At 40.5% G+C, this 26,474-nt stretch overlaps 1 protein-coding gene across 3 annotated transcripts in view; it reads left to right on the top strand.

The window, feature by feature from the left end:
• The window catches only part of CDR2 (cerebellar degeneration related protein 2), a 28,665-nt gene extending 12,998 nt beyond the window's left edge, over positions 1-15,667 (top strand). For all 3 annotated transcript variants that reach the window (XM_009430487.5, XM_016928687.4, XM_063796838.1), the window contains 3 exons: positions 11,755-11,903; positions 12,161-12,325; positions 13,782-15,667. In XM_009430487.5, the coding sequence (XP_009428762.1) occupies positions 11,755-11,903; positions 12,161-12,325; positions 13,782-14,640 (1,173 nt within the window). In that variant the 3' untranslated portion in view covers positions 14,641-15,667. The remainder of the gene's footprint in view (positions 1-11,754; positions 11,904-12,160; positions 12,326-13,781) is intronic.
• The last annotated feature ends 10,807 nt before the right edge of the window (positions 15,668-26,474 follow it).

Genomic DNA, 26,474 nt, shown 5'->3' with positions numbered 1-26,474 from the left:
ACTTACCAGCCAGGGGATTCCCACAGACTGTCCTTGCTGCCTGCTCCAGCACAACTGTGCCTGGGCAGATGTAGAGATCACGATGTAGATTTCTGAGGTCTCTCTAATAGCCTAAAAGAATGCCATGTGCTCTTGTAAAAGTAACCAGGCAGCTAAAGAGCCTACTTCCTTGCTAAATAATGACCCTTGCATATGTTCCTCTTACTGCAACCTTCAGGAGGCCCCCTAAACTTTATAAGGGCCCTCTCCTTAATTTGAGCCTTTTCAACGTGTTTCTCCTTCCCTTAAACTTTTTATTGAAATCTACATTACAGAAAAGGGCATAAATCCTAAGTGTATAGTTTGATGAATTTTCATAAAGTAAACATGCCCATGCAACCTATTCCTAGATAAGGAGTTGAGAGCATTATCAGCTCATCCGGTCACCACCCGGTGAGCTAGCATCCTAAGTTTAGCTTGTTTTTGACCTTTACATGAATGGAATCACTTGTACAAGTTTTAAAGTAACTGTTTAGAATGTTTATTGGGAATTAGATTACAAAGTAATACACAGCTTGGCGCAGTGGCTCACGCCTGTAATCCTAGCACTTTGGGAGGCTGAGGCGGATGGATCACTGAGGTCAGGAGTTCGAGACCAGCCTGGCCAACATGGCGAAACCCTGTCTCTACTAAAAATACAAAAAGTAGCTGGGCATGGTGGTGCATCCCTGTAATCCCAGCTACTCGGGAGGCTGAGGCAGGAGAATCCCTTGAACCTGCAGGGCGGAGGTCACAGTGAGCCGAGATCCTGCCACTTCACTCCAGTCTGGGCGAAAGAGTGAAACTCCGTCTCAAAAAAAAAAAACAAAAAAAACATCATTTTTTTAATTCAGAAAAATATATAGTTGAAGAACAAAAAATCAGCTCCTATCCCACCACCAGTGAAATTTAAAATGAGACAGTCCAGAAAAATGGTCTCGGAACAAACTCATCTGAGCGAATGAAAAATAGTGCAGAGAACTGGTGAAAATACTAGGACAAGCTCCCTAAGATTCTGACTTATTATGGAAATAGACAACTTGGACACTGCCAAAGGGTATTTTGTAAATAGAACCACAAATATTCTTTCAAAGACTCTTGGAGGGTTTCAAACAATCCTCCTAAAAATTGATCAGTATTTTTGGTAGGCATCATTTTTAATGTAAAAACGAAAAAAACCAAAATTTCCTTTTATGTAAAAACGAAAAAAGATTAAACTATTCAAAATAATGGTTAAACTGGCTTCAGAGAAGCCTGTAGCCTGTCTTAACTTTTTTTCAGTGCTAATTTGAAAAACTTAGATAATTTTTTAAGAATCCAGAGCAAGTTTTTTCTGTTCTGGGTAGAAGGAGGGGAGGAGAGAACTCTTACTTGGGAGAGTAATGAGATCAGACACCATTGGATTCATTTACACTTTCCTACAACCGTGTAAGCAGCCTACAGCCTTGTGTTTTGGTTACTTCCCTGCTTAGACACCTGCATTATCCCCTACAGGAGTTGTGCCTAGCACTCAAAGTAGTCTGGCCTTCAAGGCATCCCTTCTTTCAAGAGTTCATGCCCTCTTTGGAAATGGAGAAATATTTTGTGCTGCTTTTACTGCATGTATCAATATTCTACTGCATATGATACTTAATTGATTTGCTTTATTTTCCTTTCCCCTTATTTCCCATTGCAACAGTGAGCACTGTTGTTGTGTTTATTCATGGTCTTTCACACATACTAGGTAATCGATACTTTGTTGAAATCAGTATTTTAACAGAGGAGAAACAGCTTACAAAGCTCTTCTAATAACTCCTAAACTTTGGGTTTCCACCTCTGGAGATTTTTAAGGCAGGCAGAAGGGGCTCTGGCCTCTGTTTTAGGAGATTCAGGTTTAAACCCTCAATTTTAATTGCAAATAGCTAGAGAATTTAGACATATGAATTACCCCTCAGATTCTGTTTGCTCCGTCATGGAATGGTGATAATGCTTACACTGCTTTGGTGTAGGAGTTTTCTGAGGGGATGAGATTATGGAGGCATATATATTTTGAACAGTATAAATTGTTACTTTGGTATAGGATTTTTCTGAGGGGATGAGATTATGGAAGCATATATATTTTGAACGGTATAAATCGTTGCATAGTTTACCAATGTTTTAAGAATTTTAGTAGTGAGCCGGTGGCGGTGGCTCACGCCTGTAATCCCAGCACTTTGGGAGGCTGAGGCAGGTAGATCACGAGGTCAGGAGTTCAAGATAAGCCTGGCCAAGATGGCGAAACCCCATCTCTGCTAAAAATAGAAAAATTAGCTGGGCGTGGTGGCGGGCACCTGTAATCCCAGCTACTCAGGAGGCTGAGGCAGAGAATTGCTTGAACCCGGGAGGTGGAGGTTGCAGTGAGCCAAGATTGCGCCACTGCAGTCCAGCCTGAGCAGAAAAGCGAGACTCCGTCTCAAAAAAAAAAAAAAAGAATTTTAGTAGTGAAAAAAGTCTTTAAAAATTTGTATGGATATATAACAGCTTTACATATATCTGGGGCGCCTGTGACGTTTTGATACAAGCATACAATGTGTAATGATGAAATCTAAACTGAGATAACCATGACCTCCAACATTTATCATTTCTTTGTGTTGGGAATATTGCGTATCTTTTCTAGCTATTTTGAAGTATACAATAAGATATTGTTAACTATAGTCATGAAAGAACTTAAATTCTGAAAAAATAAATCTTCCAGAATTACTGGAAATAGACTTTAAAAACAATCTAATCCCTCAATTTTAATAATGGGATTATAGGTGGTTTCTATTTTCATGTTCATGCCTCCCGCCACCAAATTTCTACAGGGGAAATATATTTCATCAGGGGAAAGAGATTTTTCAAAAGTAATAGGAAATATTTCTTCATTATTGTGGAAGTTCATTTTGATACTAAATTCAGAGGATTTAGGCTGTAATCCTTAATTTCAGGATAATCCCAACACTGCTTACAAGCCAGATTTCCACTCCATTTCTATGCGTTTTTACTTGGGGTCGTTTGTTTCTATCTTTCCCTGCGTTCCAGGTTAGGATTCCACAATTGCAAATAGGTATTTATGTAATTCTGCTGGCCTTTGTTTTTTAAAGATTTACCTTAATTGTAAAGGTGGCCTGTTTGTAGCTTTTGTGCATAACTGGAACCTTGTACTCATAGTTGAGGTGACAGTCTGTGCAAATTCCTAGACAGTGAGATAAACCCAAGGCATTTTGCTATAAGTTGACATTTTTGCCCACATTTCTGCTACCCCATGACCCCCTTCCCCCACTGTTTTGCTTTAAATGTCTCCCTTTCCTGTTTACTATGGCAGTCAGATTCATTGGAGGCTGTGTATCAAAGAGAAAACCAGCATGTCAGCAGCATGTCTGTACCTTGAGATGAGAGGTAGGAAATAAGCTAACCCATTTCCTTCTAGATTCAGAAAAAAAATGAAGCACTGACTCCATAGACCTAGATGTCTGGCCTTACATCAGTACGTACTTAGAGATCTCATCATTTTTCTTTAAGTTGCTGACTGGTTTTGTCAGACTCTTCTGTAGGTCCCCTATAACTGAATCTTGGAGAAGTGAAGGGCTTTTCTGATTAATTTTGGTTTCATATAATAAGATTAAGCTCCTACCATGTGAAAACAAGCTCCTTGACATTCTTTAGATTGTTGTTAAAGCCAAGTCATCTAAAACCAAAATATCACAAGTTCTTAAATGGTTTCATTATGTTGTTATCACAGGTATCACAGGTTTTTATATATCAAACGAGGAACTTTCTATAGTTTCTTAAATGGCCTGTTTGTGCTTATTTGCATATTGACTTGTTTCCTGTATGTTGGCCACAACTCTAACTTGAACATCCTATCTGTAAGAGAACAACAACTTGAGACCCATCTGGTATCTGGTAGGAACTGTAAAAGTCTCCCCCTCAGATTACCGGGGCAATTGCTGCCATGGGAATAAATACAGAGAAATAATCTATAAATGGAGAAGGGGGGAGAGAATTCATGGTTAATAGGCTGTTTTCCCAAGAGGGCTAAAGCCAAAGCCCTTCTCAAAACCTTTCAGTTAAATCCCCCTTGACATCTCACAGTCTGAGTCATGCCAAGCACAATAAGCTGTTGTGAAGAAAAGTCTAGAAACTGCCAGTTCGCCAGTATTTTTTCATCCCCTACTGTGTGTCAGGAATGGACTAGATACACAAGAGCCTTCCATTCTTAGAAGACTACAGTACTGGCCTGGCACGGTGGCTCATGCCTGTAATCCCTCCACTTTGGGAGGCCGAGTCAGGTGGATCTCCTGAGGTCAGGAGTTCAAGACCAGCCCGGCCAACATGGTGAAACCCAGTATCTAATAAAAATACAAAAATTAGCCTGGTGTGGTGGTGCAAGCCTGTAATCCCAGCTACTCAGGAGGCTGAGGCAGCAGAATCACTTGAACCTGGGAGACCAAGATTGCAGTGAGCTGAGATCGTGCCTCCAGCCTGGGCAACAGAGTGAGACTCCATCTCAACAACAACAAAAAATTGAATATTATTGTATTGTTTTGAGAGAAATCAATTTAGGGTACCTTGGGAATGCTGCCGCTTTAGACCTGCTTTAAGGTGGTCTTCTTTCTTTTTTTTTCTTTCTTTTTTTTTTTTTTTTGAGATGGAGTCTTGTTCTGTTGCTGAGGTTGGAGTGCAGTGGCATGATCTTGGCTCACTGCAACTTCTGCCTCGCAGGTTCAAACAATTCTCCTGCTTCAGCCTCCCCAGTAGAGTAGCTGGGATTAGAGGCACACACTACCTTGCCTGGATAATTTTTGTATTTTTATTTATTTTATTTTATTTTTTAGACGAAGTCTTGCTCTTGTACCCCAGGCTGGAGTGCAGTGGCGTGATCTCGGCCCACTGCAACCTCCACCTCCTGGGTTCAAGTGATTCTCCTGCCTCAGCCTCCTGAGTAGCTGGGATTGCAGGCACCTGCCATCATGCCCGGCGAATTTTTGTATTTTTAGTAGAGACGGGGTTTCACCATGTTGACCAGGCTGGTCTCGAACTCCTGACCTCAGGTGATCCACCTGCCTCGGCGTCCCAAAGTGCTGGGATTACAGGCATGAGCCACCACACCCGGCAAATTTTTGTATTTTTAGTAGAGACGGGGTTTTGCCATGTTGGCCAGGCTGGTCTCGAACTCCTGACCTCAAGTGATCTGCCCACCTCGGCCTCCCAGAGTGCTGGGATTACAGCCATGAGCCACAGCACCTGGCCAAAGTGGTCTTAAAAGGCTTCTGAAGAGGTTATGTTTGAAATGAGGCCAGAAGGATAACTGGAATTTATAATCTTTCTTTGGTGCCATGGATCCCTTTGATTATCTAATGAGATCTAGGATAATCCTCTTAAAATTCATTGAATTACAAAGGAAACCTGTTAGAATGAAATACCTGTCAAATATTGAAAAAAGTAAATTTGCGATGTAATATAGATACGTATTAACATATTTAATAACAAGATCTAGAAACTACCATGATTTCAAATAGTGATGAATGTAGGCAGTAAATCAAGATTTCTGCAACTATAGTGCAATATGAAAATACCTGTGATTTCTGTTGATGATGAAGTCACAGATAAACCTAATACTACTGGTGGTTTATTGCCTCTGTCAAAAGAAAAAATTACGACAAACATAGTATAAAGATCTTAATTAGCTTTTATTTGAGATTCTAAAGTTGGGCAACACCTCATTCTTAGAGAATGAGGGTTTCAATGAGCTGAGCAGAGGAAGTTGGTTTTATAGACAGGGGCTGAGGAAAGCAGAAACAGAAAACAAAAAATGGGTGGTTTCAAAGTTAATTTATTTGTAAAGGTTAAAGCAGAGGGAAGTCCCTTATGCTGGCTAAAACTGGCATGTTTCGGGGCTTGGCTGTTATCTCTTCTAATTTCTCAGAAGTCAGATGAACAACTTTGCTTTGGCTTGCTGACATGGAACTTTAGCACAAGTGACTCCATTTGGGTTTGGTTTGTTGGGCCTAGGGCAGGGACTCAGTCCAAACCAGTGGTCTCCTATAAATTTTAACAGATCGATTAGTACTTGAAAGAAATGTCAAATTTCATTTAGAAGTTAACAAAAATGAAGATGTAGCTGTTCAGACCCTTTAAATTCATCCATGTTCACAGACCCTCTAAAGTCTATCCATGGACCCCAGGCTAAGAACTGCTGGCTTAGGTGGAGCAGCCAGGAGAACTGCATCCCCCCGGATAGGGGATCGTAAAGGCATTAGAGGAGGGAGGCACTTGCCTTGCAGTGGGGCAACTCCAAAAAAGGCAAAGATATCTCCCCTAAGTGTGAAATTTTAAAAAAATCAATAGCTAACAAATGAAGCTGGAAAAATCACTTGAGACAATTGGGAAAATACTAATGCTGAAACGTAATAGATGTTAAGGAATTATTGAGTTTTTTTCCCTTAGGAATTGTGGTTAAAATAAAACATCCTAGAAATGTATGAAGTTGTATACTTGAGATGCCTTGGATTAGCTTTAAAATGATTGGAGGACGAGGAAAGTAGGAGAGTAGAGATGAAATAAGATTGGCTGTATGTTGATAATTGTTGAAACTGGTTGATGGGTACGTGGGAGTTCATTAAACCATTTCTCTGCATGTATATATGTTTGAGATTATCCACAATAGAAAGTTTTATTTATTTATTTATTTTTAGACATAGTCTCACTCTGTCGCCCAGGCTGGAGTGCAATGGTGTGATCTTACTGCAACCTTTGCCTCCTGGGTTCAAGTGATTCTCATGCCTCAGCCTCCCAAGTAGCTGGGACTACAGGCGTGCGCCACCATGCCTAGCTAATTTTTTTTTTTTTTTTTAAAGTAGAGATGGAGTTTCACCATGTTGGCCAGGCTGGTCTCGAACTCCTGTCCTCAAGTGATCCACCCGCCTTGGCCTCCCAAAGTGCTGGGATTACAGGCATGAGCCACCACACCTGGTCCACAATAGAAAGTTTTAAAATGCAGTGGATAAGATTAGCCATCTGTAGAAATTCAGTATTTGTTTGGACTGAGAAGTTAGGAAGGATCACTCAAGCAAGGTTAAAAGGTAACTAGTTTGTAATTTCAGGGAATTAATGATTGTTAAGAACATACCAAAGTGAAGCGTTATGATGATGAATGCTGCTGTGGTACAGTTAAAATATAACCTAATCTTAGTGGATAACTGCATCTAAGCTGAGCCCTATGCAGGGAGACGGTGAGCATTAAGCTGAAGAGTCATCATTGATCCAGTGAATGCCTGTGTCTCCTAGACCCAAGAGAAAAGGACATTGGTCAGGGCAGGGGACTTCCAGGATTTTCCATGTCCAAGATCAACATTTCTCTACGTGTGATCTCTGGACTGCCTGTACTAATATCACCTGGGTTTGTTGCTAAAAATGCAGAATCCTGGCTCTACTCCAGTCTCAGCCTTTTGAGGGGAAGGGACCCAGGTTCTTACACTTTAATAAATCATCTTCCAGGTGAATCTTAGCACATGTAAAGTTTGAAAACTGTAGCTTTAAATAAAGATGAGAGTAGCTTCTCCTTATTGAGCAATTTACCATCTGCCAGATCTCATGCTGAGTTCTCTGCATATATTAACGTTTTTGTAAATTATATATTTGTATATGTCAGGGAGGAAAAATATTTTTTTCCTCAACCTTCATGAGTGCTTAGTTGGAAAGGACCCCTGCAACAAAAGACAGATTAACAAGAGAAAAACAAGCTTACTAACATATCTATTTCATTTATATGTGTAGGAGATACCCAGGGGATGAGTCATTCTCAAAGGTGGCTTTGAATTCCAGCTTATGTAGTATCTTCAACAAAGAATGGTAATTTTTTAGAGAAGTGACAAGACAAAGGGGAAGAACTTTGTCTAGGGGCAGAACTTGTGGGAAGGCAAGTAAGTGGTGATAAAGGCCCGTTAGCAAAGCTTGTTAGCGTGGATTCCTCTGGTGCTGTCTTCTGGCCCATAAAGGTCTAAAGTTGTTAGTGGTTAACCTTTGTTCTCCCTGGTAGAGAGGGAGGAGGCAAGAACCTTTTTATGCCAAAGACGCATGCTTTGGGGTGACATAGTCCAGTCTCTCCCACACGCACATTTATCTTTACAGCCTTATGAAGTAGTTGATGAGGAGAACTCACATTAGAAAAATGTGCTTGCTGTAGGTTACCCAGTTCTAAACAGCAAAGCAAGACCTCAAACCAGGTTCTGACTCCAAAGCCTGTGCTCTTAGCTACTATACCACTGCCTCCCATCAGACTCCTCTGATCCCATGTCTACCAGAGACTCTCATTCATGAATCGGCCTTTCACATGCCCTTTGTGGGGCAGCTGTGTCCTAATAGAGGATGTGAATATTCTTGTCACTGGGCAGGAACAGTTCCTGTTGTATATTAATAAATTAATGTCTGGTTTATGCATTAGCCTTTTTAAAGGTAGTTCTGAGTCCTAAAGAATACTTGATAATTTATACTTGATATAAAGAAGCTTGAAACATTTCTGCAGCTATTATATATATATTCTTGTGATTCTAAGCCTTTTTTCCGCTCCCGTGGAATCTCATCAATTCCTAAGAGATTGAACATGTTCCCATCAATGACAAGAACCTACTATGGAATGACTAGCCAGAGGGCAGGATTAAGGGCCTACTCCTTTAGTTCTGAAAAAGCTTCACCCATGAGAATTAGTGGTTGATTTCCAAAGGACCAGGAGAAGCTGGTGGGAGTTGAGGCAGTGAAGACTACACACAGGCTTTTATAGACCGTGCCATGTGCTCACCTTTCTCATTTAATTCTGCCAGTTCTACATGGTAGGTACTAACAGATCCGCTTACTAATTCCGAACTCAAAAAGCTCTATAAAGCAAGATTTTTTTTTCCCCTTAAATTTGCAACAGATTCATTTGGTAGTAGATCTTTACCTGAACTGATGTGAGGCTGTTTATAGTCTTAGTTCATACTTTTTGATGCAGAAATATTAATGCTTGATTACAGGGTGCTGCCCAGACCTCACAGGTATTATAAGGTGTCAGCTGTGTGTCAGGTATGAGCGCCATGTTGTCTTTCTAAAATTTAAAGAATTTTCCAAAACACTTTTGACTTCAAGAGTTTCAGATGAGAAAGTTGAAGTTAGGTTAAGTGTTTGTTCAACTCTTTGCTGCTGAGTTATGTAAATGGATTTGAAAAAAAAAAGCCATATATGCTTTTTTCAACACTTTAAGGGCCCGTTGAGTGTCATTTAGCCCATTCTTTGTTAGCCTTGCAAATACTTCTAGAGTTGTAGAAAAAGCCTCAAGAAGAGTGTGTTGTGTTGTGTTTGAGACAGTCTCTGTCACCCAGGCTGTAGTGCAGTGGCACGATCTCGGTTCACTGCAACGTTCACCTCCCACGTTCAAAAGATTCTCATGCCTCAGCCTCCTGAGTACGTGGGATTACAGGCGCGTGCCACCACGCCAGCCTAATTTTTGTATTTTTATTAGAGGTGGGTTTTTGTCATGTTGGCCAGGCTGGTCTTGAACTCCTGGCCTTAAGCAATCTGCCTGTTTTGGCCTCCCAAAGTGTTGGGATTACAGGTGTGAGCCAGCATGCCTGGCCAAGAAGAGTGTTTTTAAAGTCAAGTTCTGAGTCTTTTACAGTTTGATCATCAGTAAGCTTCAAACCATTTCTCCCCTCTTTCTGGTTCTGTCCAGGGAAATACTGTGACTTTTTCCTTTGGAATATATACTGTGTTTTAGTGTCTTCAGGTAGAGCTGAGCAGGGAGGGAATCAAGGTGACTTACACTGCGGCATTAAGGTTGGGATTATTCCCCTTTATCCTTGGCCATTTAGGAAGCAGTCTTAGCAGGACCAGAATAAATCATCTGATACGTTTCTTGTGAATAAGGAGGATAATGGTGATAAAACTCTCATAAAATTAAAAATAACAGGAGTATATTAAGCTAAAATATATTTCTCGTCAAAGCAACATACTTTTCATTTTTTTTTTGGTCCAGAATGCCTCACTCAGAGAAAGAGATTGATTTTTTTTTCCAAATTAAGATCCTCCACATAGAAATAGGAACGTTTTACACTGTTGGTGGGAGTGTAAATTAGTTCAACCATTGTGGAAGACAGGCTGTCAATTCCTCAAGGATCTAGAACTAGAATTACCATTTGACCCAGCAGTCCCATTACTGGGTATGTACCCAAAGTATCATAAATCATGCTGCTATAAAGACGCATGCACACGTGTGTTTATTGCGGCACTATTCACAATAGCAAAGACTTGGAACCAACCCAAATGTCCATCAGTGATAGACTGGATTAAGAAAATGTGGCACATGTACACCATGGAATACTATGCAGCCATAAAAAAGGATGAGTTCATGTCCTTTGCAGGGACATGGATGAAGCTGGAAACCATCATTCTCAGCAAACTATCACAAGGACAGAAAACCAAACACTGCATGTTCTCACTCATAGGTGGGAATTGAACAACGAGATCATTTGGGCACAGGGTGGGGAACATCACACACTGGGGCCTGTTGGGGTGGGGATAGCATTAGGAGAAATACCTAATGTAAATGATGAGTTGATGGGTGCAGCAAACCAACATGTCACATGTATACCTATGTATCAAACCTGCACACTGTGCACATGTACCCTAGAACTTAGAGTATAATTTTTTAAAAAAATCCTCCACGTTAGGCTTTATTTCTGTTAAACATGATGTTTTTGCTTAAACTTTGATCATATGTTCCATGTTTTTTGTCTTAAGGGATTGTTATGTCTCACTTTAGATTTTTTAGTTGAATATTAATTTTATGCATGGTATATGCTTTGGAAAATTAGCCTCACAATGCACTGGGGTATTGGTGAGCATTAGAGGAGCTAAGCATATAAAGGACAGCCTGTGCTCATTTCTTATGAAGACAGGGAGTTTAATTTCTTCTTTTCTTAAAATAAACATATGGTATTGTGGTATAATAAAAATTATATATTTGGTCTTTGTCCCTGGTTTCTGGCATAGAACTCCTAAAACCCTTGGAATTTCCTGAGAGGTTGAGGTCTGGTCACCAGAGAAGGCAACCACATGATTAGAGGGTTAGATCTATCAGTCCCAGCCCCACAACCTCTGGATAGAGGGAAGGGTTGGAGCTTGAGTTCAGTCACCAATGGCCAATAATTGAATCAATCATGCTGATGTGAGAGAAGACCTGGAGAAAACTGAAATGGGTCTAAAGGAGCTTCTGGGCAGTGCTGGGAGGCCAATGAGCCCAGAGATGGAGACTCTATGCCAGCCCCACCCCAACAAGAGTTGGTGCTGACAATCGGAGAATTGGTGTTGGAACAGCAGAACAGCAGGTATCTTTTTTTTTTTTTTTTTTTTTTTTTTTTTTTTGAGATGGAGTTTCATTCTTGTTGCCCAGGCTGGAGTGCAATGGCGCCATCTCGGCTCATTGCAACCTCTGTCTTCCAGGTTCAAGCAATTTTCCTGCCTCAGCCTCCCAAGTAGCTGGGATTACAGGCGTGTGCCACCACACCTGGCTAATTTTTGTATTTTTAGTGGAGGCGGGTTTCAGCATGTTGGTCAGGCTGGTCTCGAATTCCTAACCTCAGGTGATCCACACGTCTCGGCCCCCCAAAGTGCTGGGATTACAGGCGTGAGCCACCGTGGCCAGCCAAGAAACAGCAGGTATCTTATCTGTTTGTGTCACCTGGTCCTGATCTTCTCTTACAGTATCTGACGAAGCAAGTGGAACTTCTACGGCAGATGAACGAACAACATGCAAAGGTTTATGAACAATTAGACGTCACAGCAAGGGAACTGGAAGAAACAAATCAAAAGCTAGTTGCTGACAGCAAGGCCTCACAGCAAAAGATTCTGAGGTAAATTTTCTAGAATCTGACAAGGAAGGACTAGGGGGAAGTTCTTTAGTATAAACTAGAATAGAACATGGCTGCAGTGGGTTTGGGTCAATATGGGATAAGGTTTAATTTAATTCTTTTTGGAGAATGGAGATTAAATAGACATCCTTTCCAATTAAGAAAGCCCAGTGTGAGTGGTTCGCACCTAATCTCTCCTCACCGCTTTTGCCCTTGATTCAATATGACAAGCAGCAGTGGCTTCTGTCTGTTCCTCACAGCCTGACTGAAACGATTGAATGCCTGCAAACCAACATTGATCACCTCCAGAGCCAAGTGGAGGAGCTGAAGTCATCTGGCCAAGGGAGAAGGAGCCCGGGAAAGTGTGACCAGGAGAAACCGGCACCCAGCTTTGCATGTCTGAAGGAGCTGTATGACCTCCGCCAGTAAGAGCCTGCCTTTCTGTGGAGTTACAGCAGGGACTGTCTCATGTCATTGGCACATTCTGATTTCCAGTAGATTGAAAGTACCATTTTAAGAAAAGTCACTTAGCTATTAAGCTACCATTGGTTTGAACAAAATCACTTAAACATATAAATTACAGAGTTCTTAGATATTAGTAGTTCTCATTTGGAAAGTCTTGGAACACTTATTTCAGTGCTTTTAATGTATTAAATCATAGTTTAAGATGAATTCTGATAGACTAGATTTGGGAGTTGTGTTTTACATTAGAGTGAAGAAAAATAGAAATACTGGTAAAACAAAAATTCAAGCGAACAGGAGATTTTTTGCTTAAAGAAGTACCTTTATAATTTAGAGTTATAAGTCTGAATCTTTAAGAAGTATTTATGGAACACTTGTGTGGCAAGCTGTATGCTAGACCCAAGGGTTGGCGAGCAAAATAGAGTTTCTACCCCTGTGAGCTTTCAGTCTGACGGAACGGCAGATAAGCAAATAAAAACACAAATAAATAGTCAAGGTGCTTCAGACTGAGCAGGAGAAACCAGGTGGTTCATTTGGTGGGTCTCAACCTTGGCTGTACATCAGATCACCTGTGGAGTTTTTCAAAATGCAAATACCAACACATTTCCTCAGGCCTAAATCAGAATTTCTAGGTGCGGGTAAAAAGCTGCCCAGGCAATTCTGATGAACATTCCTGGTTAAAAATCACCACAGCAACAGTAATTTGCTGTAGTGATTCAAACATAGTTACATATTATGAATCATTTGGAGAGCCTTTAGAAACCCTCAGGCCAGGTAGCAGACCAACTAGGTTGGAATCTGTGGGTTGGGACCCAGGCACCAGTACTTTTTAAGGTTTCCCTTGTGAGGTCATTGTCATACTGCTAGAATAGATGTTCTCTAGTACTTTTAACATTAAAAAAAGATTCGTCGCAAAAATTGAGTTTGCTTTCATGTGTTTATTTACCAGCCTCACACAATTCCATTTTAGCCACTGCTCCAAGTGTGGCTAAAAACCAATCACTGTTGGCCGGGTGTGGTGGCTTATGTCTGTAATCCCAGCACTTTGGGAGGCTAAGGCAGGAGGATCACCTGAGGTTGGGAGTTCGAGACCAGCCTGACCAACATGGAGAAACCCCGTCTCTACTAAAAATACAAAATTAGCTGGGCATGGTGGCGCATGTCTAAAATCCCAGTTACTCGGGAGGCTGAGGCAGGAGAATCGCTTGAACCTGGGAGGCTGAGGTTGCAATGAGCTGAGAGCGCTTCACTGCACTCCAGCCTGGCGACAAAGTGAGACTCCGTCTCAAAAAAAAGAAAAAAAAATTAGTCACTGTCACAGCTCCTCAAATTTATTTAGTTGAAAAAAAATCACCAGTCTTCCTCTCGTCATTTTCAGTGGACCTGTGTAATATATTCTTTCAATATTTTTTTCCCTAGACACTTCGTGTATGATCATGTGTTCGCTGAGAAGATCACTTCCTTGCAAGGTCAGCCAAGCCCTGATGAAGAGGAAAATGAGCACTTGAAAAAAACGGTGACAGTGTTGCAGGCCCAGCTGAGCCTGGAGCGGCAGAAGCGGGTGACTATGGAGGAGGAATATGGGCTCGTGTTAAAGGAGAACAGTGAACTGGAGCAGCAGCTGGGGGCCACAGGTGCCTACCGAGCACGGGCGCTGGAACTAGAGGCCGAGGTGGCAGAGATGCGACAGATGTTGCAGTCAGAGCATCCATTTGTGAATGGAGTTGAGAAGCTGGTGCCAGACTCTCTGTATGTTCCTTTCAAAGAGCCCAGCCAGAGCCTGCTGGAAGAGATGTTCCTGACTGTGCCGGAAACACATAGAAAGCCTCTCAAGCGCAGCAGCAGTGAGACGATCCTCAGCAGCTTGGCAGGGAGTGACATCGTGAAGGGCCACGAGGAGACCTGCATCAGGAGGGCCAAGGCTGTGAAACAGAGGGGCATCTCCCTTCTGCACGAAGTGGACACGCAGTACAGCGCCCTGAAGGTGAAGTATGAAGAGTTGCTGAAGAAGTGCCAACAGGAACAGGACTCCCTGTCACACAAGGCTGTGCAGACCTCCAGGGCTGCAGCCAAGGACCTGACTGGAGTGAACGCCCAGTCTGAGCCTGTTGCCAGCGGCTGGGAACTGGCCTCTGTCAACCCAGAGCCCGTGAGTTCCCCTACAACACCTCCAGAATACAAAGCGTTGTTTAAGGAGATCTTTAGTTGCATCAAGAAAACTAAGCAGGAAATAGATGAACAGAGAACAAAATACCGATCACTCTCCTCTCATTCTTAATCGAACCTCTAGCTCTACTACTAATTTGCCTATTGCCTCTCTCCCCCATTCAGACAAGTGTTTGTAGACTCTGAAGCCTAATGTTACTCATGACGTTTGCCTCATTGCTTTGCTTATTTAGCAAATGCATGCAACGAGGAAAGGAGGTGGCTAGTGGTATCAGTTCTCTGATCCACTTCCATTTAAGCTCCCCAGGAAATCCCATGACAAACTGGCCTCTGGCTGGCGCGCTGATTAGACTTCAGTTCCTGAAAAGGACCAGTGGAGGGAAGAGCTATACTTCTGGAGAAGTAGGCCTGGAGTTACTACAGTATGGGGGAAAAGGGTCGAGTTACAACAAAGCTAAGGCAATTCCTATTGCTTCCTTGCACAACTTCTCAAAACGATGAAAGTCAGAAGGCTGTCAAACTCAAATATCTTTGCAAACACTGTTTGAATACTGTGAATTCATTACGAAGAATGTTCGAGAGAAAGCAGGGGTCTAATCCAAAAGAGATGTCATTAACCAATACTCCAAGTCCTTGAGTTTTGTTATATCTGAACTAGTTGAACTGTGACTGACAGGTAATCCTAATATATCCAAATCCAACTGAATACCAAATTGAGATGGCAAATTTTTGTTTGATGTAAGTTAGCTTGTTAGCATATGCCCTAGAGGGCCTCCGTCCCTATATTCTAATGTTTTTACTCAAAGCTCTAGCCTTTAGGATAGGTGAATATGTAAATCTTTCATCACTTTCTCAAATTCAAACTAAAGGGGAAAGATCAAACCCCTTCCCTTCCTACCTGTTTTCTGAGCTGGCTGACTTGCCAGCCACAAGCTGCTCTTGCAGAGTTCTTACCATTCCTGTAAATGTTTTCACTTGCTGCAGAAATTCCTATCTACTTTATTAAGCAGTATTGATGTTCTGACTGTGGAAACATCCTCTCACTTGCATTCTTTTAACTTAAAACTATTTAAGAACTGATGTTCCGATTATTGTATATATTTTTCTAAAAACCAAATAAAGCTACCTATGAAAATGAACAGATGGATCTACTGTGTCTTACTTTCAATATAAGCCATTTCGCTCTTATAACCAACTGTTCACTTTTTTTCTTCCAACAAATATCGCGAGAAAGATTTGCAGTGATTTTTTTTTTTCCTATTTTAAATAGGGAATCCTTGGATTTGTGTAACTTAATAGCACAAATTCTGCTCATATTGCTAAATGCTCATTAAAACTACTCTGGACAAACATTTTCAAATTTATATACTCTGTAATTTTCACTATTTCAGAAATGTCAGACTTGGTTCTGAATTAATAGCATTTGACAAATTGATTCTCAAAACATTTGATCAACCATAGCAAAGAAACTATACTATTCAAACATTAAAACAGGCATTGAATCTAAATTACTTTTGCTTTTGGATTAAGTTTTTAAAAACAGGTAAAACGTCTTTTTAAAATTTCACTTTGTAAAGCGGTGGTACCCAATTTTTTGGCATCGGGGACTGGTTTTGTGGAAGACAGTTTTTTCCACAGACCCAAGGTAGCAGGGGATGGTTTCAGGATGAAACTGTTCCACCTCAGATCATTAAGAATTAGTTCTCATAAGGAATGCACAACCTAGATCCCTCGCATGTGCAGTTCATAACAGGGTTTGCACTCCTATGAGAATCTAATGCCACTGCTTATCTGACAGGGAGCTCAGGTGGTAATGCGAGCGATGGAGAGAAGCTGTAAAGAGATGAAGCTTCACTCTCTGACCTACTGCTCACCTCCTGCTGCGCAGACCAGTTCCTAATAGGTCGTGGACCAGTACTAGACCATGGCCTGGGGGTTAGGGATCCCTTCTCAGTCCATCTCCTCCCTGGAATCAGCTATTTACCAGTTTTATGTATATTCTCCTAAAATATTCTGTGCATAAATTAGCACAATGGCTATGTTTGTCACCCTGCATTTTTAAGCAAATGAGCATAGGTACTCTTCATCTTACATTTTTATTGAGCCATATATCTGACGATGTGCTTTTCTTATAGTAGCTACATAATATTCTGGTTTATGGATATATAATAATTTGTTTAAATAGTACCTAGTGAGCAGATTGTTCTAGACTTTTGATACTACCAAAGAAAAAGTCTGTAATAAACAGCCTTATATACATCTATGGACATTTGTGATTCTAGAAGACATATTATTAGAAGTTAAGTAAAAAGGCATTTTGCAATTACTCTCATGGATGAGGATGTCTATTTTTTCATACTTGTGCCAAGAAACATTTTGACCTTTGCCAAACTAGTAGAAAAATGGTGTTTTCCTTGTAGCTTATATTTGCATTTCTATTAATAAGACAATATTTTTTAATCTGTTAGCCATTTGTAGTCTCCTTTGCCTATTTAAAGAGCTCTATTTATATATGCAGTTTTGCAGTTAGAAGTTTGAAAGTGTTTTGTCCCAGATTATCTTAATTTTTATCTGATTTTTTTGTTGTGTGTGGGTTTTTTTTTGTTTTTTGTTTTTTTGAGAAGGTCTTGCTCTGTTGCCTAGGCTGGAGCGTGGTGGCATGAACACGGCTCACTGCAGCCCTTGACTTATGGGCCCAAGCAATCCTCCCACCTCAGCCTTCCTACCAGAGGTGCGTGCCACCATGCCCAGCTAATTTTTTAACTTTTGGTAGAGATGGGGTTTTGCCTTGTTGCCCAGGCTGGTCTCGAACTCCTGAGCTCAAGCAATCTGCCCTGCCTTGGCCTCCCAAAGGTAACTCCAAAGGCAACTCCTGGGATTACTGGCATGAGCCACCACACCCAGCAGTTTTTACCTTATTAATGGCATTTTTTTTTTTCACCAAGCACAATTTTATGTATATGAAAAAAATTTTTTTTTTTTTTAGAGGGGGGGCAGACAGCATCTCACTCTGTTGCCCAGGCTGGAGTGCAATGGCACGATCTCAACTCACTGCAACCTCCACTTCCCGGGTTCATGTAATTCGCGTGCCTCAGCCTTCCCAAGTTGAATAGCTGGGACTGCAGGCACGTGCCACCATACCTGGCTAACTTTTTGTATTTTTAGTAGAGATGGGGTTTTGCCGTGTTGGCCAGGCTGGTCTCGAACTCCTGGCCTCAAGTGATCTGCCTGCCTTGGCCTCCCAAAGTGCTAGGAATACAGGTGTGAGCCACCACACCTGGACACTTTTATGTATATGAATCTTTAACACGTCTCTTTTTGTGTTTGAGAGTTCTTTGATCCATCTGAAGTCTATCCACCAACGCTTGAAATGCCACCCATATTAGTACTAAATGTCTACATGAATTTTAACCTATTTCTTCTAGGATCTGATTTTCATGTACCTAATGCAGTTTTAAATTTTTGTTTTTTATTGTCTTATTTTGCAGTTTTAAGTTGCTGTACTTGGATATTTATATTTTCATAACTGCTAAGGGGAAGTTAAACTCTCATTACTCTTTCAGAATTTTCCTGGTTTTTTTTTTTTCGCATTTTTTTTCCCCATATGAGCTTTAAAATTAGCTTGTCTGGTTCTTGAGGGGAAATTGGTACTTTTATCAAGATCAAGTTAAATAAATAGATTAATAAGAACAGGCTTAATCATACGGAGGCTTCTATCCAAAAACATGGCTATATGTCTTTTTTTTGAGATGGGGTCTCACTCTGTCGCCCAGGCTGAAGTGCAGTGGTGCATTCTTGGCTCACTGAAACCTCTGCCTCCCGAGTAGCTGGGATTACAGGCTCCCACCACCATGCCCAGCTAATTTTTGTATTTTTAGTAGAGATGGGGTTTCACCATGTTGGCCAGGCTGGTCATGAACGGTTATATGTTTTTCCATTTGTTCCAATGGTCTTTGTATGTCTCAGTTTTCAAATTTTTACCATTTAGGTCTCGCATATTTTTAAAGGTTTGTCTCTTGGATGTTTTAAGTGGGATTCTTCTCCTGCTATACTTTGTAACTAGTTGTGTATAGAAAAGCTATTGATTTCAGCTATCTTGTTGAATTATCATGGGGGAATATCTTTTATTTGACTCTTTTGATATACCTGGAAAAATATTGTTTGGCTACTTAATTTTTACACTTATTCTTGTTTAAATGCTCTGAAATATCCAGAATATTAAATATGGTGAGAGTAAAATTGCTTGTCTGAATCCTAAACAATATGTCCATTGTTTGATTTAGCATAATGTTGGATTTTTTTAAATTAATCAGGAATCCATCTATTCCTGTTTTAAGAAATTATATCAAAAATGAGACAGGCACAGTGGTGTGCACCTATAGTCCCAGCTATTTGGCAGGCTGAGGCAAGAGGATCACTTGAGCCCAGGAGTTCAAGGCTATGATGCACTATTATCGCACCTGTGAATAGCCACTGTACTCCAGCCTGGGCAATATAGTGGGATCCTGCCTCTAAAAAAAGAAAAAGAACTATACATATTTTTGTTGTTGTTTCATCAAATAAAACTTGTTTATTTTCATTTTTCCCTTTCCTTTGTTATATACATGTCTGTATCCTCTTATGTTCTTTTTATTGTATATATTTAATATGTTCAACGTTTTGATATACTTGATATATACAGTGATTACTAAGATCAAGCAAATTAACATACCCATCATAACATACCCGTGTATGTGATAAGAGTACCTAAAATCAACTCTCTTGGCAAGTTACCAGTATATGATACAATTTTATTAACTAGAAGCCCTCATGTTGTCTATTAGATCTCTTAGGCTTGTCCATCCCACATAACTGCAACGTTGACTTGCCTCTTCCCATTTCCCCCACCCCTGGTAACCACTATTTTACTGTTTTTGTTGTTGATGTTGTTTGTTTTTAAGATTCTACATATAAGTGGGATCATGCAGTATTTTTCTTCCTGTGTTTAGCTTATTTCATTTAACATGATGTCTTCCTCCAGCTTCATCCCTGTTGTTGCAAATGGCAGGACCTCCCTTTTTAATGCTGAAGTTCCATGGTATGTATGTATATTATTATAGCATAATTTCTTTATCCATTCATCTGTTGATGGACACCTTGGTTGTTTCCATATGTTGGCTCCTGTGAATAATGCTGCAGTGAACATGGGAACAGAGTTGTCTTTACAAGGTGGTGATTTCATTTCCTTTAGGCATGTGCCCAGAAGAGGGATTGCTGTATCATATGGTAGTTCTGTCTTTAAGAGCATCCATACTGTTTTCCACAGTGCAGCACCAATCTGCATTCTGATCAACAGTGTACAAATGTTCAGTTTTCTCTACAACTTCACCACTTGCTATTTCTTGTCTTTTTGATAAAAGCTATCCTAACGTGAGATATCTCATTGTGGTTTTTATTTGCATTTTCTTGATTAGTGATGTTGAGCAGCTGTATCCCTGCTGGCCATTTTTATGTCTTTGAAGAAATGTCTATTCAGATGCTTTGCCCATTTTAAAATCAGGTTATTCATTTGAATGCTATTGAGTTCCCTATATATTTTGGTTAGTAACCCCTTATTAGATATATAGTTTGCAAGTATTTTCTCCCAGTGCGTAGGCTGCCTTTTCATGTTGTTGTTTCCTTTGCTGTACAGAAGCTTTTGTTTGAGGTAGTCCTGTTTTGTTTTTGCTTTTGTTATCTGTGCTTTTGGTGTCCCAGTCAAAACATCATTGCCAAGGTTAATGTCAAAGACCTTTTCCTCTATTTTTTTTTCTTAAGGTTTTATGGTTTCAGTTCTTAAAATAGGTTTTTTTGTTAGTTTGTTTTTGTTTTTGAGATGGTGTCTCGCTCTATCCTCCAGGCTGGAGTTGTGGTGCGATCTTGGCTCACTGTAACGTCCATCTCTTAGGTTCTAGTGATTCTCCTGCCTTAGCCTCCAGAGTAGCTGGGATTATAGGCATGCTCCACCACGCCTTGCTAATTTTTTGTATTTTTGGTAGAGTCGGGGTTCCGCCATGTTGGCCAGGCTGGTCTCAAACTCCTGACCTAAAGTGATCCGCTTGCCTCAGCCTCCCAAAGTGCTGGGATTACAGGTGTGAGCCACTGTGCCCAGCCTAAAAATAGGTTTTTAATCCATTTTGAGTTGATTTTTGTGTAAGGTGTAAGATAAGAGTTCAGCTTCATTCTTTTGCATGTAGATACACACATTTTCTATGTATAAAATCATGTCATCTGCAAGCAGGAACAATTTGACTTCTTTCTTTCTGATTTGGATGCCTTTTTTTTTTTTTTTTTCTCCAGAGTCTCACTCTGTCTCCCAGGCTGGAGTGCAGTGGCGCAATCTCAGTGCACTGCAACCTCTGCCTTCCGGGTTCAAGCAATTCTCCTGCGTCAGCCTCCCAAGTAACTGGGATTACAGGCTTACACCACCACACCTGGCCAATTTTTGTATTTTTAGTAGAGTGGGGGTTTCACCATGTTTGCCAGGCTGGTCTCGAACCCCTGACCTCAGGTGATCCGCCTGCCTCAGCCTCCCAAAGTGCTGGGATGACAGGCGTGAGCCACCAGCCTTTTATTTTTCCTGTGCAATTGCTATAGTTAGGACTTCCAGTGTTTTGTTGAATGGAAGAGGTAAGAGTGGGCATTCCTTCTATACTTAGTTTGTTGATTTTTTAATCATGAATGGTTGTTAATTTTCAGATGCTTTTTCTGCATCTATTGAGAAGATTATATGGTTTTTGTCCTTCATCCTGTTAATGTGGTGTATCACAATTATTGATTTGCATATGTTGAACCATTGAACCATCCTTGCATCCCAGGGATAAATCCAACTTTGTTTTGGAGACAGGGTCTCACTCTGTCACTCAGGCTGGAGTGCAGTGGTGGTCATAGCTCACTGCAGCCTCAAATTCCTGGGCTCAAGCAGTCCTCCTGCCTCAGCTTTCCAAGCAGCTGGGACAATAGGCACACAGCACCACACCTGGCTAATTAAAAAAAAAAATTTTTTTTTTTTTTTTTTTTTTTTTGCAGAGATGGGGTTTTGCTATATTGCCCAGACTGGGATAAATCCCACTTGATCATGGTGAATGAGCCTTTTAATGTGCTGAATTTGGTTTGCTAGTTCTGGTGAGGTTTTTGCAGCTGTGTTCATCAAGGATATAAGGATATTGGTCTAATTTGCTTTTATTTTCTTTCTTTCTTTCTTTCTTTCTTTCTTTCTTTCTTTTCTTTCTTTCTTTTTCTTTCTTTCTTTCTTTCTTTCTTTCTTTCTTTCTTTCTTTCTTTCTTTTCTTTCTTTTCTTTCTTTTCTTTCTTATTTTTAGGTGGAGTCTCGCTCTGTCGCCCAGGCTGGAGTGCAGTGGCGCGATCTTGGCTCACTGCAACCTCCGCCACCCAGGTTCTAGCAATTCTCCGGCCTCAGCTTCCTGAGTAGCTGGTATTACAGGCATGCGCCACCACTCTCGGTTAATTTTTGTAATTTTTAGTAGAGACGGGGTTTCACCATTTTGGCCAGGATGTTCTCAAACTCCTGACCTCAGGTGATCTGCCCATCTTGGCCTCGCAGTGTTGGGATTACAGGCATGAGCCACTGCGCCCGGCCTAAGTTTCTTTTCTTATAGTGTCCTTGTCTGGATTTGATATCAGGGTAGTGCTGGCCTTGTAAAATTAGTTTGAAAGTATTCCTCTTCATCAAATTTTTGGAAGTTTCAGAAAGATAGGTAGTAGTTTTCCATAAATGTTTAGTTGAATTCGGCAATGATGCCACCAGGTCCTGGGCTTTTCTTTGATGGCAGACTTTTTAAAATTATTGATTCAACCTTCTTACTCATTGGTCAGATTTTCGGTGTCTTTGTGATTCAGTCTTGGTAGGCTGTATGTGTCTAGGAACTCATCCATTTCTTGTAGGTTATCCAGTTTGCTGGTAATTTTTTATGGTAGTCTCTTAGGATCCTTTGTATTTCTTTTCTTTTCTCTTTTTTTTTTTTTTTTTTTTTTGAGACAAAGAGTCTTGCTCTGTCTCCCAGGTTGGAGTGTGTAGTGGCGTGATCTTGGCTCACTGCAACTTCCATCTCACGGGTTCCAGCAATTCTCCCACCTAAGCCTCCCGAGTAGCTGAGATTACAGGCATGTACCACCACACCCAGCTAATTTTTTTTTTTCGAGATGGAGTTTTGCTCATGTTGCCTAGGCTAGAGTGCAATGGCATGGTCTTGGCTCACTGCAACTTCTGCCTCCTGGGTTCAAGTGATTCTCCTGCCTCAGCCTCCCAAGTAGCTGGGATTACAGGAACCTGCTAGCATGCCTGGCTAATTTTTTGTATTTTTAGTAGAGACAGGGTTTCACCACTTTGACCAGGGTGGTCTCAAACTCCTGACCTCAAGTGATCTGCCCGCCTTGGCCTCCCAAAGTGCTGGGATTACAGGCATGAGCCACCGTGCCTGGCCTGATCCTTTGTATTTCTATGGAATCAGTTGTAATGTCTTCCCCTCTCCCTCTCCCTTCTTTCCTTTCTTTCTTTCTTACAAGGTCTCACTCTTATCGCCCAAGCTGGAGTGCAGTGGTGGGATCTCAGCTCACTACAACATTCCCTTCCCAGGCTCAAGTGATTCTCCTACCTCAGCCTCCCAAGTAGCTGGGATTACAGGTGCCTGCCACCATGCCCAGCAAATTTTTGTATTTTTTAGTAGAGATGGGGTTCACCATATTGACCAGGCTGATCTCAAACTCCTGACCTCAGGTGATCCACCTGCCTTGGCCTCCCAAAGTGCTGGGATTCTTTTTCCATTTCTAATTCTATGAGAGTCTTCTCTATTTTTTCTTAGCTAGAAGTTTGTCAATTTTATCTTTTCAAGAAACCAACTGAATTTTGTTGATCTTTTCATTTTTTTCAGCTCTGGTCTTTACTATTTCCTTTCTTTTATTTATTTTTGAGACGTAGTCTTGCTCTGGTCTTTATTATTTCCATTTATGTATGTATGTATGTATGTATTTTTGAGATGGAGTCTTGCTCTGTTACCCAGGCTGGAGTGCAGTAGCGTAATCTCATCTCACTGCAACCTCTGTCTCCCAGGTTCAAGCGATTCTTCTGCCTCAGCCTCCCGAGTAGCTGGGACTATAGGAGCGTGTCACCATACATGGCTAATTTTTTTGCATTTTTAGTAGAGATGGGGTTTTTCCATGTTGGTCAGGCTAGTCTCAAACCCCTGACCTCAGGTGATCTGCCCACCTTGGCCTCCCAAAGTGCTGGGATTACAGGCGTGAGCCACCTCACCTGGCCTATTTCCTTTTATTAACTGGGCCTAGTTCTTTTTATTTTCCTGGTGCCTTGAGGTGTAACATTGGGTTGTTTATCTGAAGTCTTTTCTTTCTGATGTGGGTGGGGATTGCTATAAACTTCTGTCTCAGAGCTGCTTTTGTTGTATTTCATATTTTGTGTCCATTTTTGTCTCAAGATATTTAAAAAATTTTTCCTTTTAGTTTTTTTCATTGGCCTATTTGTTGTTCAGGAGCATGTTTAATTTCCACATATTTGTAAATTTTCTGAAATTCCTCCTGTTACTGATTTCTAGTTTCATACCATTGTGGTCAGAAAAGATACCGCCCTAATATATGATCTGTCCTGGAGAATATTCCATGTATGCTCGAGAAGAATGTGTATTCTGCTGTTGGATGGAATCTCCTGTATATGGTAGGTCCATTTTGTTTAATGTGTAAAATCTGATGCTTTCTTATTGATTTTTTTTTTTTTTGGCCTTGATCTGTCCATTACTGAAAGTGGGATATTGAAATCCCCTACTATTATTGTATTACAGTCTGTCTCTCCATTCAGATCTATTCATATTTGCTTTCTATATTTAGGTGCTCAGATATTGAGTGAATATTTACAGTTGTTAAGTGACCCCTTTATCATTATACTGTGACCTTGTCTCATTTTACAGTTTTGACTTAAAGTTTGTTTTATCTAATGTAAGTATAGCTCTCTTGTTCTCTTTTGGTTTCTATTTGCATGAAATGCCATTTTCCATTCCTTCACTTTCAGTCTCTATGTGTCCCTTACAGGTTAAATGAGACACTTTTTGGCAGCATATAGTTAGATCTTTTTTTTTTTTAATCCAGCCACTCTGTTTTTGGATTATGGAAGAGTTAAACCATTTACATTCACAGTAAATGGATTGGAGAATTTAATCCATTTACATTCACAGTAGTAACTCCTTACCTATCCCTGTTGGTAGGTAAGGAGTTACTACTGCAATTTTGTTGTTTTCTGGTTGTTTTGTAGATCCTTTGTTTCTCTCTTACTGTCTTCCTTTGTGATTTATTTTCTTTAGAGGTATGCTTTGATTCCTTTTTATCTTTTGCATATCTGCTATAGGTTTTTGCTTTGTGGTTATCATGAAGCTTATGTAAAACACAGTGATAGCAGACTATTTTAAGCAGATAACTTTGATTGCATTGAAAACTATACTTTATTCTCTCTCCCACATTTTGTTTTTGAGGTCACAATTTACAAGTTTTATATTGTGTATCCCTTAACAAATTAGCTATTAATAGTTTTGTCTTTTAACCTTTATACTAAAGATAAGCAATATATATACCACCATTACAGTATTAGAGTATTCTTGAGTTTGACATTATGCTTTTACCAGGTTTATACTTTCATATGTTTTCATGTTACTAATTAACATCCCTTTCTACCAGCTTGAACTCCTTTTCACATTTTTTTGTAAACACAGAGCTGGTGATGATGAAATGCTTCAGCTTTTGTCTGTCTGGGAATGTCTTTTTCTCCATTTCTGAAGTTTTGCTGGATAAAGTATTCATGGTTGGCAATTTGTTCTCCTTTAGCACTCTGAATATATCATCCTACTCTCTCCTGGCCTGTAAGGTTTCGCTGAGAAGTGCTAGCCTTATTGGAACTCCCTTATATGTGATCTGCTTCTTTTCTCTAGCTGCTTTTAGGATCTTCCCCTTTGTCTTTTGATTTTTGACAATTTCATTATAATATGTCGTGGTATAGTTTTGTTCATACTGAATCTGATGGGAGACTTTTGATATTCTTGTACCTGGATATTTATATCTTTCTCCAGATCTGGAAGGTTTTCTGCTACTATTTTGTGATTTATTTCTTTCTTCTCCTTACTGAACTCCTATAACTCAAATATTTGCTCTTTTGATGCTGTCCTATAAATCCCTTAAGCTTTCTTCATTCCTTTTCATTCTTTTTGTTCTTCTGGCTATATTTTCAAATAATCTGTCTTTGAGTTCATAGATTCTCTGCTTGATCAATTCTGTTGATGCTCACTATTCCATTTTTCATTTCATTCATATTATTTTTCAGCTTCAGAATGGTTTGTAAAAAATATATAACTTCAATCTATTAGGTTTCTTGATTTGGTTTTCTTGATTTTGTTGAGTTATATCTGTGTATTTTCTTGAAGTTTGCTGAACTTCCCTAAAACTATTTTGAGTTGTCAGGCAGTTCATAAATCTCCATTTCTTTAGGGTAGATTTCTGGTGCTTTATTTTGTTACTTTGGTGATAGCATGTCTCCCTGATTGTTCTTGATCCTTGTGGTCATATGTTGATGTCTGTACATTGGATGAAGTGTTAAGGACTGATTCTAATCTTTGCAGTCTGACTTTGCCTGGAACAGCCGTTTACCAGTGAGCCCATTCAGAGATTCTGGGCAAGTTGTCTGGTGTGGTCTTCTGTGGGCAGGCTTGTTGCTGGAGTCCTTGAGCAGGCTGACCTAGTACCTAGGTCAGCAGATGGATGAGCCTGGTGCTTGCATGCATAGGATTAATCCTGGAACGTAGGTCCAGTGGAGTGGGCCAGTTGATTGAGTCTGCAGGGGTACAACCAGAGCCTGAGTCCACAAGGGCAGGCCTGGAGCCTGCATCCAGGGAGCTGACCTGAAGCCTAAAAACC

Source organism: Pan troglodytes, chromosome 18 (assembly GCF_028858775.2).
Source record: "Pan troglodytes isolate AG18354 chromosome 18, NHGRI_mPanTro3-v2.0_pri, whole genome shotgun sequence".
In the NCBI taxonomy this organism is placed as follows: Eukaryota; Metazoa; Chordata; class Mammalia; order Primates; family Hominidae; genus Pan; species Pan troglodytes.
Note: the sequence above shows the minus strand (reverse complement) of the source record. Positions and strands in the feature narration are given on the sequence as shown.